The sequence below is a fragment of the Pollachius pollachius genome (assembly GCF_949987615.1).
Source record: "Pollachius pollachius genome assembly, chromosome: 16".
In the NCBI taxonomy this organism is placed as follows: domain Eukaryota; kingdom Metazoa; phylum Chordata; class Actinopteri; order Gadiformes; family Gadidae; genus Pollachius; species Pollachius pollachius.
The window spans coordinates 11535111-11554410 of NC_136949.1; the positions used below are offsets into that span (position 1 = coordinate 11535111).

The 19300-nt window shown below is 46.3% G+C and overlaps 1 protein-coding gene across 1 annotated transcript in view; it reads right to left on the minus strand.

Moving 5' to 3' along the window:
- Positions 1-670: 670 nt before the first annotated feature.
- fut8b (fucosyltransferase 8b (alpha (1,6) fucosyltransferase)) overlaps positions 671-19300 on the minus strand; it is a 37179-nt gene continuing 18549 nt past the window's right edge. Inside the window, exons 5-9 of the mRNA XM_079754002.1 lie at positions 18794-19031; positions 11430-11676; positions 5681-5857; positions 4648-4798; positions 671-2928 (exon numbers count right to left, since the gene is read on the minus strand). Coding sequence (XP_079610128.1) covers positions 2539-2928; positions 4648-4798; positions 5681-5857; positions 11430-11676; positions 18794-19031 — 1203 coding nt within the window. The 3' untranslated portion in view covers positions 671-2538. The remainder of the gene's footprint in view (positions 2929-4647; positions 4799-5680; positions 5858-11429; positions 11677-18793; positions 19032-19300) is intronic.

The following is a 19300-nucleotide window of genomic DNA, read 5'->3' on the forward strand; positions in this document are numbered from 1 at the left end:
GATTGCATTTAAGGAGAGGAATCAGCGGCGGAACTTTCCAGGCTCCCTCCTGGGAGCAGGAACTCCAGTGATTATTATTAGCCAGGCACAGCAGGTTTTTAAGTTTCCATGGGGACAGCAGAACGCTTTCAAGTTTATCGGTATTTGCAGCACCGGCACATGTAGCAGGATAAGCCGGTATATTGAAATAAATCCACTGGCTCTCAGCTGGTGCTCAGCCTGTTATGGGAAAAACAATAAATAAGGATGAAAAAACAAATACATGAATAAACACAAAAAAGACGCTATTGAAGCTTTGATGAAATAAAAACAGAAAAATGTAATCCAAAAAAAAACATGTACCGAGTTAATTAAAAAGTATAGTTTCAAACATTTTGGTTGACTTGAGAACGATTTTAGCAGTAGTGAAAACCACTATTTAGTCAAGAAATAAATAATGAACTCTCCCTTTTTTGGGGACCAACCGAATAAAAAAAAGAAAAAAAATCAATGCTTGAACATTAAAAATGTCATGAATAATGATTATTTCGGGTTCCTTGCATAGGCCCAGTGAGGGAACAGGTGTAGCCGTTTAGCAGATACAAACGAGAGCAGCAGATGGTACATGGCAGTCAACTGGCAAACGCTGTGTGTTGGTTTTGTCAAGTTTATTCGATCTGTGGTTATCAAAGACAATGCCCAGGAACATAAGTTATGACAAAACAAGCCTTCATGGAATGGGGGAGGGGGGGGGGGGGGATACTTTGATATGACGGCATCATTTTTTAGCTTTAAAGCTTATTTTTTACATCTCTCCGTTCGAACGTAGGCATCTTTTTTTCGTTTTTCTCATTTGTCCTTTTTTTTTTGTTGTTTTTTTACAGCAATGGTTTAAGTAAAAAAAAAAAAACAAGAAAAGAAAAAAAAGAGCCAACATACAAATAATAAGACAAAGTACGCTGAGAGGAGAGTTGGCGGGAGGAGGGAAGGCAGCTGCTGGGCTGGGAGGAGGGCTGTGTCCGGGAGAGCCAGGGTCCCCAAGGGGCCCCCGCCAAGGACTGAGGGCCTCCTCGGCCCCCGGCTCCCCCTTTGCTCTAAGTGCCGGCTGTAAGGGCAGCCCGGTGGGCTGTCAGTCAGTAGCCCCACACCCCAACACACACACGCACAAACACACACACAAACATACACACAAAAATACACACCTCTTCTTATCTCTCCATCTCCACCTGAAGTTCACCTTCGCCTCGCAAATGGACACACAAAACACACAAACACACACACTGCATTCTCACACACACACACACACACACACACACTCTTCAGATGTGTATGGACGTGCATGTATCTATACACATCCATACACACACACTGATTTATGCACAAACACACAGAGGTACACTTCCATAATATGTACAGCATAGAATGCACAAGCCCCCCCCCCCACACACACACAGACATACGCTCACATACACACAAAAGGTAAGGAGTGTTAAAATAAACAAAGAAACACTCTTTTTTAAAATGCACAATACGGTAGCATCAAAGTAATTGCACAAAGTGACCATGGACGGAATAGATGGGAGGAATGAAGGAAGTGAGGGAAGGGGGCAAAGGAGGAGGGAAGGGAGGGCTTTAGGATGGATGGATGAGAGAGGGGGAAAGGCAGTGAACGTGGCAACAGGGAGATACAGCACATTTAATAAAACAAAGAGAATAAAAAAGAACAAGAAAGGCATGATTAGAATCAGAACCACTGAGAAGATTTCTTTTCTTTTTGTCTTTTTTAAATAAAAATCAGAAATCATTTTTTCCCCCCAGTTTATAATAGTGTTTCTCCTTTTTTTTTGTTTGTTTCCTTCAGCGTCTTCTTTTTCTTCGGGTTCTTCTGATTCTTCTTCTACGTTTCAGTCGCTGATCCAAAGCTCGCTTTGGCCGTGGAGGAGGGAGGGGAGAGGGGAGGGGTATCTTAAGTGTTACTGATGCTGCTGTTCCTGTACTCGCCATTAATGTCTACGTCTCGGCACAGCTGCGACTTGATCTTCAGGCTTTAGTGTGTTCATGTGTGCGTCTGTGTGTGCAATGTTGTAGGGGACACGAGGGGGGGGGGGGGGGGGGGGGGGTCGGGCTAGGGGACCCGGGATAGGGTCTTTGGGTACGAGTCTTTTGGCGACCACCGACACACACACATGGTTCATAAGCGCACGGCAAACACATGCGTCGCGCACGTGCCAACGCTATGTGCGCGCGCGTACGCACACTCACAGACCACACAACGTCAGCCGACACAGGGTCTTCATCTCCGGCACCGCCTGGGGTTAAGGGCCCTGCTTTGCTTTTTTGCGTTTTTTTTCCTTCGTCTCCTTCCCCCACCCTCCCCCACACCCCCAGCCCCTGGGTCAGGAGTCTTGTTGTCCTTCCTCCCCTCCCCCTTGTTCTTCATCAACGTCGTCATCGTCATCAACATCATCAACATCAATTTCCTTCATTCGCTTCGCGGTTCAACTCCTCCGCCTCCTTCTCCTTCCCCGGCTACTACTACTACAACTACGACTACCGCCACTACTTCTTGCTGTTGCTGTTGTTGTTGTTGTTGTTGTTGTTGTTGTTGTTGTTGCTGCTCTGCGCGCTGAGCTGCTTGTCGGCCTCCGGGTAGGTGGGGTACTTGACTGTCTCCACCTTCTCCTTCACCTTGTAGGACGGGTAGAGGCCCGTGCGTCCCAGCTTGCGGTTCACCCCCTTGGAGTAGCCGTCCCAGTGGTTGCCGGCCACGCCCACCAGGTCTCCGGGCTCCAGGGGGATGTCCTCGCTGTTGCGGGGCTGGTGGGCGTGAATGGCCACCTGGTTGTGGGCGTTCTGGCCCCCGAAGTAGTAGATGTCGTCCAGGGAGTAGAAGTAGGACGAGGCGTCCGGGTGCAGCGTCTGCATCATCTCGTAGGCCACGCGGCACACCTGGTGGGAGGGGACGGGGGGTGAACACACACACACACACACACACACACACACACACACACACACACACAAAAACACAGTCAATCAATAAGGACGTCCACTGTGTATATCAATTTTAGTATTTACAATAATAGTGCGACTTCTCATTTTGTGTGCAGTGATACATTTTCCTGTATTTTTCATTTTCTCAATGTTTGAATACATCGGAATTTCAACTACCGCGGTACACAAATAATTCAAAATACTAACATGTCTTACAGCACAGAGACAGACAGGCTTCCGTTCAGATATCCATACCCATGCATATCTATCCATCTATCTCTCCATCTATATACACACACATACAGTATAAGAAATGAGGGACAAGCAGTGACTCATCGGCTCCGAATGGGTGAGTCACCCTCTGGTTTCGCCCCTAATAAGCACATCGGGTCTTCCTGTCTTTATATAAGGCCTGTCAGAGTGTCAGAGTCAGACCCCCGATACATAGAATGGACTCATGGAAAATAACACTAATCTACCAGGCTAATTCCAAATGGCTCTGGGAAGGAGCCAAGTTAGCAGATGGGAAATGTCAACACAATCTGCCGTCTTTTTCCTTTTAATCAACGCAATAGGTGAACTGAGAACAGGGCACACAAAGGCAATATTGGTTATTTTTTGGCGTTTTGCTGACGCCATGTGCAATTAGGAGGAGCGACCTTCGTGTGTCCTTGTAGCAATTTGTCTACTCTAATTGATATTCCTATTTTTAACGTATCAACCTTGATGCCAAGTAAGTCTGGTATCTTGGCCGTGTCCCTGAATGGAAATGGTATAAAAATGTTGTTTGAACTAAATACTTTGTATATTGTTATTAAAGTCTTGCAGATCTCCAGGGATTTCCATTTAAACAAATGCCAGTTAGGTCATTATCAAGCTTGGTAGCACAATGTTGATGAGCTCATGGCCCACTGATGAAAGCCCTTGGATTTCCAGCATTATGAATGTTATATTTTGGGCGTCGGTACTAACTTTCCCGCCAGGGTCTGGCGGAGCGTCAGCAACAGGCTCGCTCCACACCTCCCTTGTGTGTGTAGCGGCGCACTGCCTTTTTGGCCATAGGGGCCGCCAAAGAGAACCAAACCAGGACCTTTGAGATTTCCCCTTTAGGAAGTTAAAGTTTGATACATAGATCTGCCGTTCCATGTCATCCTATGTGTTGATTTGACCATGAATATATTTTATTAAAGGTCTTCGGCATTATAGTTAATAAAGGAACAAAAATGGAGGAGGTTGCATTCAACACAGTATGGACGTATTAACGAGTGTTAAAAGCTAAAAATGTGTGGCATCACTATTGTATCTCAAATCTTTACAAGTTAGACTAGCAACTGCTTCCACTCATCAATGTTTTCATGATATATGAATAAAAACGTATCCTATATTCATTCTAATTGGTTTTACTGCAGTGTGTTCGAATCCAGGATCAGAAGTGATAATTTGGCTGGAATGGGTAAAAATATATTATTTTACGCCATCCCGAACTTATTATTATTCTACGCCATCCCGAACTTAGTCCATCGAAGAACTTCTTGATTCAACCACAACTACCAAAAAGAAATGGATGCCTGGCTGCGTGTGTGTGTGTGTGTGTGTGTGTGTGTGTGTGTGTGTGTGCGTGCGTGCGTGCGTGCGTGCGTGTGTGTGTGTGTGTGATTGGTAAGCGGGGCCACCCACCTGGGAGGAGAAGGTGCAGACCAGGAAGTCTGTCTGGGACAGGAAGTGGATGTCCAGGATGACGCCACGCAGGGAGTTCTCCGTGTAGCGGTTGTGCAGGCCTGCCGACCACGAGATGGAGTTGTCGCTGATGAAGTGGTAGTCCGGGTACCTAGAAGGACGGAGACACAGACACAGAGACAGAGAGACAGAGGCAGAGACAGAGAGAGACAGACAGACAGAGAGAGACAGAGACAGAGACAGAGAGAGAGAGAGAGACAGAGAGAGAGACAGAGACAGAGACAGAGAGAGAGACAGACAGACAGACAGAGAGAGACAGAGAGAGACAGAGAGAGACAGAGACAGAGACAGAGAGAGAGAGAGAGACAGAGACAGAGAGAGACAGAGACAGAGACAGAGACAGAGAGAGAGAGAGACAGAGAGAGAGAGAGAGAGACAGAGAGAGAGACAGAGACAGAGACAGAGACAGAGAGAGAGAGCGAATGTTAGAGCGAGACAGAGAACGAAAACGGTACACAGTGTCAGTTAAGGTCCAGCGAGGCACTGAGGCGGAAATTCCGCCATTTGACACAAGCTGACAGGAGGACAGAGAGCGCTATCCTGGCACACGCACCCAAACACATCAAACACATGGGGGGGAGAGACACCCACACAATATTTAGTCACTCACCTCAAGGCTCACACAATACCAATCATGCACACTGTCTATCGCAATTTAAAAACAGCAGACGACCGCAGATTATGTCACGTGAACATGTGTACACACAAGCACGCACACACTTAGACACACATGCAAGCACTCAGACACATCCAGCCGAACTCTCACACACAAACCCAGCCACTCGCAAACACACATATGCACGTAGCCACACACAAGCACCCCCAGAACCAGACACTCACGTACACACACTCAAACCCACACACCCAGCCAATCACAAACACATACATGCACACCGCCCGCACATGCGCACACACACACACACACACACACGCGCACACACACACACACACACAGGGGGAGGGGCACACTGACTTGGTCTTGGCCTCCTGCAGCAGCGAGGGGTCATCGGTGGCCAGGTAGACGCGCTTCTTGTCCACGTGCATGCGCCGCGCCAGTAGCTGGAACTGCTCCTCCACGTGCGCCATGTACTCCTCGATGGGGTGGAACGCCGCCTCCGTGCCCACCTTGTCCGTCCTCCTCACGTGCACGCTACGCACACGCAAACACCCACACAGGACATTATTAGATACATGTCCATCTGACTAGAAGCAAAAAAGAGACGGATGGCTTGAAGAGACGCAGCCTGTCATTTAATTCACATACGGAGATTGAGAAAAAGCTTTCACTTAGCGCAATATCAAAATGTAAAACAGCGGTCGTTTTATGCACGCAAAAACGTTTTAACCTTGCAATTAGACTTGCAGATGTGAGCCCATTTTGTGGCATAAAAAAAACCAACTAGTCTCTATAGCTCGTAATTGTATATACTGCGGTGTGTTCAGAATCTGAAACGTCTAATCAAAGCCTTCAGCTATGTTTTTTTTCAACAAATTCGGTAAAAAAAAAAAAAGGAAGAGGTTGGCATTCAACGCAGTATCGAAATGTTAAACAACAACGCTTTACAGATGCACACCGTTTGTCTGTCTCAAATCTTGAGAGATTAGACCAGCCAATATTTGAGCTCTTCACTGCATTTTCTGATGCATGAATAAAAAACAGTCCCTACAGCTCTGATTGTATATACTGCAGTGTGATAGGAATCCGCAACCTCCAATCAAAAGTGTTGAGCGTTATAATTTGAGTTGATTCATAGCATAGCTGTAAGAATCATAGCGCCACAGCACATCCTTAAAGTATTGCGAACGGGGAGTGGAAGAAAGAGTGGTTAAGTCAACTCAATTGAGCATAAGAGATTGGAAGAGAGATACAAAAAGGAAGAAAGCAACGGCAACAACAACAAAGAAATATACAAAAAGACAGACGAACAAAGACTAGATAGATAGAAAGATAGGAAAGGGGGGAGAGAGAGAGAGCGAGAGAGAGAGAAAGAGAAAGAGTGAGAACAATGAAAACAAGGTAGCGCGGTTGGAGAACCCAAGCTAAAATTAAATGCTAAATAAAAAGACACACACGAGAGACACAACACAGAGCCAAGAATCGACAGACAGCCGTCAAAGAGACAAGGCGAACAGTTATTTTTGAAAAACAAAATTAACTAAATGACTCCCAAAATGAGATGAGTAGAACCACAAAACCAACAAAGCTCTGCATTGGAAACCCCTTGAGGAGGATAGGAGAGCACAAGGTCATCTTATGAGAGAGAGAGCGAGAGAGAGAGAAGGGTTGAAGAGAGAGAGAAGGAGCACGCGCGCAAGAGAGAATGAGAAAAGAGATAAAACACTGAATACTAATTACTATTACAGGCCAGAGATCAGTCGTGGCTATGGATGATGTTCACTGGAGGAAAGACCCCATTATTTACAAGTGATAAAAAACAGAGGGAGCTGTGGTTTGGGGAGAGAGAAAGGCAGGGAGAGAGAGAGGCAGAGCGAGAGAGGTAGAAAGGCAGAGAGTGAAAGAGGCAGAGAGAGAGAGTAGCAAAGGGAGAGAGAGGCAGAGGGAGAGAGAGGCAGAGGGAGAGAGAGAGAGAGATAAAGAGAGAAGAAAAGGGATGAGAATGAAAGAAAACGGATGCAATGGGAGGGAGAGATGGGGTGAGAGAATGGAAGAGAGGGATGGCGTATCGGAGGTGGAGAATGAGAGCCTTGACAAAGCCTGTGAAGCCCTACAGCCACTCTATTAGAGAGGAAGTTAAAGACAGAACGAAACATGCTGTGTGTGTGTGTCTGTTTGTGTGTGTGTCCTTGATGCTTGTGTGCGCAGGTCTCTCCATATTCGCCCCAAACCATTCTTCATCCCTCCTAAACCATGTTCTCTCTCAAACTGGGCAGCTTGTTGGGGAACACATCGACCCTGGCTGCTCTCCACCCACCCGTTTACACGCTTTCCTCCAGCAACACATCGTTCCATTACAAAGCCCTTCGAACGTGTAAAATTCAATACACCTTTGTATCACACCTACAGGTCAAGTCTGTCGCCCATGGAACGCCACGGAAGAGAAAATCTCTCCTTCCTCACACACATATACGCAGCACATGCACACACACACACAAACACACACAATAACACACACAAGGGCACACACACACACATACAAACACGCACAAGCGTACACACACACACACACACACACACTCAAGCGCCACACACACACACACACACACACACACACACACAATTGTGTAGATGCACATACATGATAGGTAATGGCAACAGCGAGTTCTATTTATTTTTACATAGGCCAGCTCTTTATCCCAGTTCCTCTTCTATAGGGGGATCCAAAAGCCTCATTAAGCAGAGGACAAATGAGACGGGGACAAACGAGATGTGCCGATAGTTGCAAAACAGAAAAAACTAATTTAGATGGGAAAAGATCCAGCGCGTCCTTTAGGCCGGGACTACGAAGGAGCGCAAACGTGTCGTAGACGGGTGAAAGTCGTACAATGGATGTGACAGTCAAAAGGTTTGCTAACCCGCTCCCGCTTTGCGACGCCCGTCATGACACAACTTCCTATGCGGAGTCAAATGGCACGTAAGGATAATGGTTGGTATGCGTGTGTGCCAAGGCGTAGCACTAATGAGGGGAGAACGAGCGGCACCGGGAGAGGAAACGCGCTCTGCTCGTCCTGGAAGAGGCTAGCGCTGATACGGCACTACCTAGCGAGCTAGCTTGCGATCAGACGGGCCCATGCTGGGCGGTTGTTGTTGTAAGGGGGGAGGGGGAATATGAAGATGGAAGGTGCTGATGTTCGGTGGGGAGGGGGAGGGATGGGGGTCTTTCTCCTGCTGCTTTACTGTGTCGGGACTCAGCGGTATTACCCCACGCGCATTGTTTAAACACTAGGATGTTGAGGTGGTTGTGATACAGTAAACAGGAGAGAGGAGAGAACGGAAAAGTGCACACAAACAAAACACAATGGAGAATAACAAAAGATAAGGGAGAAGTGTGGCAAGGCACACTCAAAAGCTGGGGAGCAGGGGGGCGGGCGTGCACACACACACACACACACACACACCTATATTTAAGCCTCTGTTCACACACACACACACACACACACACACACACACACACACACACACCAGGATAAGGAACAGGCATGAAGGAAGTATTTTTCTTTTGTTTGGTGTGAAGGGGGAGAGCCACAAAAAGAAAAGAGGTGGAAGGGGACAGTGAACCAGAGGGATTAATGGGAGGATGTGTGGGCTGAGATGGAGTGACACGTCAGACGAGACAGGGAGACGTTATTAATGTCCCAGGATGGAGGGGAGGGATGTATGGCGGCGGTAGTCAGAGACGGACACGGAATGGAAGGAGTGTGAAACAGGAAGGGAGGGGGGGGGCACAGTATGAATACTATTAACTGACAACCTATCAGAAACCCCGCCTGCGGTGAAGCCTTTTTATTTATACAGGGCCATCTTCGGCAAACGATGATGAATACATTATGCATTGTGTGGGAGATTAATTATATGTCGCCCGCTTGGAGGGAGTACGACTGAAACTACAGCAAGCACTGTGGGGAGAGATGGGCCAACAAGACAGAGATATGGAGAAATAAAAAGGAAAGACAGAGAGACAGAGACACAGAGACAGAGAGACACAGGGACAAAGAGAGAGAAAGAGAGAGAGAGAAAGAGAGAGAGAGAAAGAAAAAGAGATATGAGAACAGGCCAGCAGGACAAACAGCTTCCAGCTGAGAGGACAGAAGGACAATCACACACATGCATGCACACACACACACACAAACAAAAGCGCACACACACAAACACAGACACAGACAGACGCACAACATTAAGCAAAAATGTGTTTATAATCAAAGCAAGGTGGTGGCAAATGCTAGATTGCTGATGGAGGCCTTTTCTTTTGTTCCATCACCGGTTGACAATAGATGAGGATTGAAGATATATGGTCCACAGTTTTGTTTGTCTCCATCTGCTGAGGTAAGATTAGCTAGAGGTAGGCGAAAGTTGGAGTGATACGTGCTCCTAATCAGCTCCTGCAGCATGTCACTGTCCATCGCTATGTGGTTGATAACTCTCTCTTCCCTTCAGCCGTTTATTCAGTTTGCGGAGACTACTTACAGTGAACTCATTGGGCACTTCAGCATGCCACTTATGGCCAAAATGCTGAGGACATTGGGGTTTGAACTCCCAACCCTTAAGCAGGAAGCCAAACAATTTAACCACAAGAGTGTGAAATTACGATTTTTCCGATTAAATATTGCTTGCAAAGCCATATAAACGCTAATCAAAAAGGGTTGGTGGCTGCAGTTATTGTGCAGTACTTAAAAAAAAAAGTAATTAATTATTGAATTCGAAAAAAAATGACCTGCTGTGGAGTGTGGAAGCAAAAAATGACATGAATAGTCTGCTTTAATCCAAGTGAAAACAAGGTTTTAGCTGTCCTGCACATTCTGACTTTCCAGTTGGCCCTAAGAATCTCTACTTTCACATTTTCAGGGAATCTATTACCATTAGTTTCTTTGCCAAAAAAAGAGACATTATCCTCTCGAGGGATATAAGCTAAAGATAATCAAATGAATCCTATTTTATTCCAATCCCAATAGCATACCATCCCATCATCTTGAGTTGCTTCCATCAAAACAGCAGTAATGTACTTTTAAGTATTATTCTATTAATTTAATCTAGTAAATTGGTGATGCCCTAAAAGAGAACTGCAAAAGAGAACTATGGCGTGATGTTGTATACTTTTTGTAAAATTACGACCATGAAATTATTGTTCTTCTAATTTACTTTGTTAGAACTCTTTAATAAAATGAATTATGCCACCAACCACACGAAACTGCGATTAAAATAATTACCAGCTCAGCAGATGTATTCAACTAAATGCCATGTATTTTTGTATTTAATGATGTCTTCCTTCACAATGAGTTTATTCATGATATCAAATAATATGTGAGACAAAAGACTTCATCAAAATGAACCAAATTCAGGCTAGCCGGTTTGGAGCTTCGGCTAGTCTATTTGTTTACCAAGAGTTGGTCTCCTTCCATGCTTCTAGAACCACCTCTAGCGTAAGGAGCAGGGTCTGCCCTTGGCAAGGGGTGTTCACCCCTCTACCGGATAGCTACAGACTTGATCCCCAACCTGCAAGGCATGCTGGGACCACAGATGCCCATGCAGCCACTGCCTACCTACCCTGCCCTCTAGCACTGAACACCAAAGCACTGCACCGTCCAAGGCACTCTGGGGCGACCGTGAAACATAAGTGACCTGATTCTAACGATAACTGCGGTCTCGGTGAGTAACACCCAGGAAAAGTAAACGATAGCTGCAGCAGCAGTCAAGGAAAGCCCAACACTAAAACCCTCGGCGACTGATATGGGAACGGATCAGATTTCTTCCCCCCCCCCCCCCCTCCCCCCGACATCGGAAATGCCTCATCCCTGGCCACTTTTAAAACCCTCAAGAAACTCACCTCTTCAACCTTGCCTACTTCCTGTTACCCTCCCTCTTGTTGTTTGCTCGTCCCTTTGTGTTCTTTTTGATTAAGTTCCTATGTCTTCTATGTTCCTGCCCACATTGTGAAGCGTCCTTGAGTTTGAAAGGTGCTATATAAATCAAATTTATTATTATTATCACTTTCCCTGCGCGTGCAAAACAGTACAGCGGACACGCAAAGCGGTGGGCGTCTGCTTACCCGACGATGGGGTGCTTGAAGCCCAGCTTCTCGGTGGTCTGCTGGATCTCCTTCTCCAGCCAGCCCTGCGGGCGCACCAGGTACTTGACGAACTGCGACACCCACCAGACGGAGGGGTCTCCGTGCAGGCGGTGCAGGCGCTGGGCCAGGTCCTCGGGGATGGCCAGGGGCAGGTAGGGGGGCCGCGGGTGGAGGCTGTCCACGATGGGCAGCTCCACCACCTGCACATCCTTGTCGTGGGCCTCGCCTAGACATGGAGGGAGGTGGGGGTGGGGAGGAGAGAGGGAGAGAGAGAGAGATTAATCAATGATCACTTTCCAATTTTTCAGGATCAGGGTTCCCTTGAAAAATGCAATGCATGTCTTGGAAAAAGTCCTAGTACGAATGTTGCAACGGGATCATATTGTTGATTCAACGCAAACTTATCACTCACGTTAGCGGTTCGCTCTAAAGTTTGCATCAATGTAAAGCGTCGCTGCTTCTGGATGGCAGGGGAGGCGGTGACAAGCTACGGGACTTCTCTGAAGGTTCCCAGCTTAACCGGACCAGACTCTGCTCCGGTCTCAGGGGAACCGAGAACCACCGCGTTTGCGGTCTTGCGAGGTGGCTTGCTTTTTCACCTGGCCTCCATTGAACAGGCCAAGGAGACAAATCAAAGCTATCAAGGCAGTGACGTGGCCGGAGGCTTCTACCAGTCAGTGTGGCTCCACATTGGATTTGTGTGTGTGTGTATGTGTATGTGTGTGTGTGTGTGTGTGTGTGTGTGGGGGGGGGGGGTGGGGGTGGCAGGCTGTGATAAGCTAAGGTCAGCCTCTCTGTGCCACCAGATAGGCTTTTGTCTGGCTATCATGCTGGACATGCAGAAGGGGCGGCTATAGAGGGAAGGTCATCAGCAGACAGGGGAGAGGCGGGCGGTAGGGGTTCTCCAAAGTCTCTGTTTAAGCTGGTCAAGAATGAAATGGGATCCGGGAGCTTTGCGACCAAAAGCTTACTAGCAATAAACGTAGAGATAGTCAAGTGTGGGTGTGGCCTTAGATCGTACTTTGAACATAAAGACTAATTAAGCAAGGGTGTCGAAACATTTAAGATTGCAGGGGATAATAGACCAAATACTACTCCATTTGGGCCAGAAAAAAAACACTTTGGAAAATTTGAAATTCTTCTCCAAGTTCGCTGTTGCCTTTGTCATACTTTTCCCTGTGGGTCTTAACATTCTTGAAAAATATATTTTTTCTCTATCAACTTTCTCTTAGACACGAATATCTCACAAGTTGAAGGTAGCAGTTAACAGTTTTTTAACATTCTTCTGGATAATGCGTGGGCCTAGCAGGCTTCTGTGGAATCTAGTGCTTTGAGATTACAATTCATATTTTATCAATTTGATACAGTTTTTCATTTCTTGTTCTTGAAAGTGTCTTCTTAGGACACATCTTATGTACATATTTCACCAAAACGATTTCAGTTTCACTGAAACTGATTGCTTTTTTTATTGCAAAAAACATTAATTTGACACTCCTGCACTAAAGCATGTGAATATAAACACAACACCACACCTGGGGTATGGCATCTCCACAGAAGGGATACGAACGGCAGGCAATTCCTTCACTTTTACTGAAGTTTCCAAACTCGAGGAGGTGTGCGTTTGTACACACACACACACACACACACACACACACACACACACACTCTTTCTTTAAGGCTCTAATGTACAATGGTGTGAGTGACGTGTTCTTTCAGGGGAGAATGGCTGCTGCTAACAGCCTCAGTCAGCCCCAATGCAGCTGCACCCGGCAGCCTCCCAGCACCCTCCCACATCCACAGCCTAATGATTCATTAAAGATGGCCTTTCACAGGCAGGGTACAGGAAAAACTGGGTAGAAACAAGGTTACAAAAAAACACAGGCTTAAATATAAGTTTGCGTGCACGTGTGCGTATGCCTGTGTGCGTGCGTGTGCGTGTGTGTGTGTGTGTGTGTGTGTGTGTGTGTGTGTGTGCGTGCGTGTGTGTGTGTGTTCTCGTGCATTCCCAGAGCATGCACTGAATATAAATGAGCGAGGGCATTAAATATTGAACAGAAAAAATATTCCCAGGCGAGTCTTTGATTATATAACAGCAATGGTAGGATGTGGATGAGACGGAATGTTCTTTTTATTTCAATAATTTACATTTGTTTGGGACCTGCAGTTCTTGGCACACATGATCAGATAAGTGGCGTCTCTTCTTCCCTCCTTTCAAGCTAATGAGGGAGGCAAAGCTACTCCAAATTAGATCTGGACTCCCAACACTATGTTGACGAAAAGTCAGAAGCATTTGGCTCAACCCTGAAACAGAATTCATGTATGATCAGGGCTGTAATCTAAAGCGAGTTTGACAAGTATCTGCCATAAAAAAAACAGGAAGAGCAGAAAAAGGAACCCGATGTTGTCGACACACAACTTTGTTGTCAATCAATTGTGGACTCACTGTAGAGCTCTTGTTGGGATCTGTAATATCAAAGAGAAATGGTGGCACGAACTAACTCTACGTCAGAATCCTCTCCCGTTAAAACTTTAATAACTCCCCTTTGGGGCATGAAGGGAACAAACTGAGTTTTGGGCAAATTAGTTCTTTGATCAATGTTACCATTATCGGAACGGAAGACATTTAACGCTACAGAGTGTGTGCGATGATGTTAAGCTAGCTTGAGCCTCCACAGTGGATAGATGTGCGGTGAGCTTAACTAGGGCAAGGCTAATGTAACATCGCACAGGGAGGAAATCAGTGCCCACATTGGTTATGATTGATCAAAGAACTTATTAGGTCCATTTTTTTTGGACCAAATTCCCTTTCTTTTCTGGACCATGACAGTCATTTGGTCTGACATTCGTGCATGTGTGTGTGTGCATGTGTGTGTGTGCATGCATGCACACGTGCACACAAACGTACATATAATTGGTCTGACAGCGATTAAATGTAAATATAATCGCTGATGAGAAAAGAGCAAAATAGCATGTCTAAGCCAACCTAAGAGTTAATGTTACACACACACACACACACACACACTATGGGCTAAAAATAAAAGAATAACACCTCACCAACAATACATTGTGTTTCACACCGACATAAAATTATTATTTTTTGTTTCTTATTGGGAAATCCTATACCACCACACTGCCATAAAACCAACACACCAGAGAGCCTGCATGTCTGCGTCCTATTCCCACAATCCAACTTCTACCACTTACACACACACACACACACACACACACACCTATCTCTACACTCACCAATGCGGGCCCATTCCCCAGTGTCCACAAAAGGTTTCAAACCCTGAGGGAAATACCTACATGCGGATCCATAGAAAATGAATTTGGAAATAAAAGGTAGAAGCCGGAAAGGCTGACCTCTTAACTATGCGCTGCTCGCATGGGGATACAGCAGGCAGCACCACACGGAACGCGCCTCCACTCAGAAGTACACATGAGACGGTAGCGGGGTACACTTTATTTTTAGATTGTCTTAAAGCCGGGTGCCGTTGTTTGCCATTCTTTTTGACAGCCCGTCAGGATTTTTCCACCAGATGCCATGTTGACATATTTTCGGCACTCTCTGTCCTGTTCTACTTTCTATGTGTATTTTTGAGTGTGTGTATGGTTTTGTGTGTGCGTGTGTGTGTGTGTCTTTATTGTTGCCATTTGACATCAGGCAGACATGGATCACCTTGACATCACGCGCGCGCGCACACACACACTCACACAGACAGACAGACAGACAGACAGACAGACAGACAGACAGACAGACAGACAGACAGACAGACAGACAGACAGACAGACAGACAGACAGACACACACCTGTGCAAGGTGTGTGACAAAGTTCTAAATAGTGCTAAAACTTGTGAGCATGAGTGCTTCAATGGTTCAATGGCTGATCCCGTGATGACCAGTTCTGCCTATTTGGGTGTGGGTTCATTGACGGGCATGGTGTAGTTGTGTGTTATTTTTATTCATATTCTTTCCTTTTATTTGCAGGCGGTGTGCTGAAATGTTTGTTCAATTTTTTGGCTCATTTTACACGGCCAACTTACAGGATATCAGAGGGCCAGAAGGATATCAGAGGGCCATTTGTTTAAACTCAAGCTGCATCTTGCATTTGGAAGATGTATCTATGTATTTCTTATGGCCCATAAGCCTATCAGCTACGAGCAGGACTATGAGTCACATGATGTAGCCTATTGGGATCACCGAGTTTGGTAGTTATTAGGCCCCAGCCGACTGGAGCGTTGGCGATTCATTTGAGGGGTAACACAAAGGCAATGCCGACTTTATTAAGGAGGAGATAAAGTAGGATGTAATAATAATGGCGAGAATTACATTAACCTTTTTAAATATATAAATAATTTAGAACGCTACTCTACCGTATGGCGATGTGTGTGTGACACAAGAACACACACAATTAGTCAGTTCTATCACTATATTGTACAATTCGAGAGAGAAGGTGACACTGGTATTATAATTATATTAACAAACGAATAATAACAAATCAAGCAGTGGAGAACTCGACTCTGCGCGCGTGGCAATGTGTGTCCCCTACAACACACATACCTACTGCAATTCAGTTTATGATTAGGCCTATAGCCTTTTGTAACATTGGATTGATTAGTTTAACAGACATTTAATATATTTGGTTTGATTCAGGCAGACAGAACACACACAATTATATCCGCAGTGATGAATTCGGTTTGACGTTACATAATACCCTTTATCTGCTTACTAATTCCAATTGCTCATTGAGAGACCATTTATTTGGTCGATTAGTCGTGTTGACACATTGGACAATGTTTCACACATATTTCCCTGAGTGCTGCGAGAAGTCCTTGCAATCCAAAGAAATAAACTGGTTGAATATCAATATCAGTGATCCAATACCATGAAATATCATCAAATGTCCATTCTTGAGAAAAATACTAATTTGAAAGAAAGCTGTCTTAGTTTTTACAAGTGAATACCGTCATCTAAAGATTGGTGTGCTTCCATCACAACTTAAATAACCTTTTTAATTAAAAATGTTGATCCCCTTCTCTTCTACCACTATAGAAGAGAAGCTTCCATCTCACCAAGCTGGGTTTGGACGGCGGTGCTGATGGACAGCGGTCTTGCGGAACCTTCCAGCGTCTTTTTGATGTCTTGCCGATGGCATCTCGCAGCTTTTTATCGTGCACAGGTGTGCTCTCGCGGCTTTTTTTTTCTACCGCAAGACATTTGTGGCACGGTGGGGGGTGGATCCACACACATAGTTACGTACACTGACTCACACACAGTAGACACCAAACAGGCTCTGCCGCGTAAATAAAAAAATGTGAATAAAGAGCTACAGATTAAAATGCTTCCCGCTTCATGTAGTGTGAATGTAGAGGAATGCAAAGCAGGAAGGAGCGGGAGGACTTCCACCGAATAAAGAACATGGGGGGGAGAAGGTTGCACAGGCAGCAGGTTGGTGAATACGAGACACTATGGGAAAATTGCATTCGAATGCAGGGGGGCGGGGTAGGTTGTTGCAGTGGGGGAGAGCTCACGAAGGACAGCTTAAAAAGAATGAGAGAAATAAGAGAGGAATAGGAGGGAGATACGATGCAGAGATAGATGGAGAAAGATTTTGAGAGAGATATGGAGAGAGAAAGAGAGGCTGGAAGAGAGACTGGAATAGAGAGAGACTGGAAGTCAGAGGGAGAGAGAGAGAGAGAGAGAGAGAGAGAGAAATAAAGAGAGAAAGAGAGAGAGTGAGAGAGAGAGCGAGAGAGAGAGAGAGAGAGAGAGAGAGAGATGGCCCCTGAGAGCACGTGTCAAAATGATAAGCGATTTAAGCATAAGATAGAGCGAGAGAGAGAAAAATGGAGCAAGAGGGAGAAAGAAGGAAGGTAAAGAGGAGAGAGCCAGAGAGATAAGGAAGAGATACGGAGCGAGGGAGAGGGACAGAGAGGGAGGATAGGAGAGAGAGATAGGAGGGATGGAGCGAGTGTGCGAGCGAGAGAAAGAGAGAGCGAGCAAGAGAGATAAGGAAGAGATACGGAGCGAGGGAGAGGGACAGAGAGGGAGGATAGGAGAGAGAGATAGGAGAGAGGAGGGGGAGAGAATAGGAGCGGATAAGGGAGAGGGAGAGCTTCCCGGCGTTGCCGCGTCATTGATCTTCATGTAGGGATGATTTAGGGGGCTTCCTGCGGGCGGTGGGACACCACCGCTCACATCAGCCTACAGGTCAACACGCTGGGCGCCTCGCCTCCTTCTCCGTTTAGACCCCCTCCCCGTGCCATTACGTCCCACCAGCCACTGAGGAAACACCCAGCAGATAGACTTTGTCACTGGCACTATGTCACTGGCATTCTGTGTTGCAGCTATTTGCTCCATAAAAAAAAAGATCGGAACTGGAAAGTTTCTGGAGAATATAACGTGGCCATCCACCGCGTCAATCGACGATTGAATAAATCACTTTATTCGGGTCTGCCGCTCTCGACCATAGCATCTTCGCAAAGGGTGTTACGTTTGCGAGTAGCCTGGACTCAAGTTGGCTGGACTTTTAAAACAACCCTTGGAAACAAACAGCATGTCGTCTTTTTTCATGCAAAAAGACAACATACTCGCAGGATTCAGTTGGCTGGGTTTCTGTAGAGTCTTGACGTCATTCAGAGGTGACATTTACCCTGACAGTATCATCAGAAAATGCTGTCTACAACCCAAGGCGTGGGAGGTTGCTGATGGCAAAACGTGTATAGTGCAGGTATGGCAATGTATACCATTGTATTCCTTTACACCTGTTTTGGCCGATGCTATGCTAATCACCATGCAATGTTAGCACAGTAAAGTGTGGAAAAAAATTACCCAACGTAATGATGAGAATGCTGCAGGGGCTAACCGAATGGGCTGGATTCTGAACACGCAGCGAGAAACCTGCCATTTAGGCTGTTGCTTGTCCAAAGGGCATGTTTTTTTTGCACTGTGTGGAATGTTGAGTCAGAGCCTCAATGTAGAGCACAAAATCCTCCCCCTTCTGGACCCAGTAACCATCAGCCGAGTTGGATTTAGTTGATTACATTCATTTGTCAGGGACCATGTACAAAAACATCCAGCTTGCACAAGGACAAGAGATGCATTGTACCAGATTCAGTGACAAGCCAATTTCCATTTAGACCCGCTACAGACGGGTCTAAATGGAAGACGGAGGTAACCCCCCCTTTCCCGGACGCACACGCACACACACACATACACACACACACACACACCTCCAACCCTGGCGCCCAAGGCTTGTGGACGACCCGATGTTCAATTAACAACACAATTCTAACACTCACATGCTTACAACAAAACAAAATACAAACGCAAAGCGGCCTTACCCGACCAGTGGCCGGTGGTGGCGCCGGTGCGGTCGGTGCAGGTGTTGCTGACGGGCAGGAAGACGGTCTCCCAGCCGCCGGTGGCGTAGCGCCAGTTGTGCGACTCCAGGATGAGCGTGCGCTGCGTGCCGTAGGCGATCATGAAGCAGTAGACCACATGGTGCAGCTGGCAGCCGTAGCCACAGCCCTTATTGATGTTGCACACCAGCTTGCGCGCCTTGCTGCAGTCGGCAGGGTTCTGGGGGGGGGGGGGGCGGTTGATATGATGGAGGAGATGAGAGGGAGGGAGAGGGAGAGAGAGACGGAGGATGAGTCAGAGAGCAATGTTTGAACTTCTTTTTTAATTACTTGACCTTCATGTCGACGTGATCCGCGCCCTGCTCTTTGGCTAGTAATAACACGTAGCTCATATTGTTTCTGACTCCCACTCTCACTCTCGCTGCAGGTCTGGCACTTTCTCTCTCTCTCTCTCCCTTTGCCGGAATTTCCTCTTTCCTGTGCCGTCTC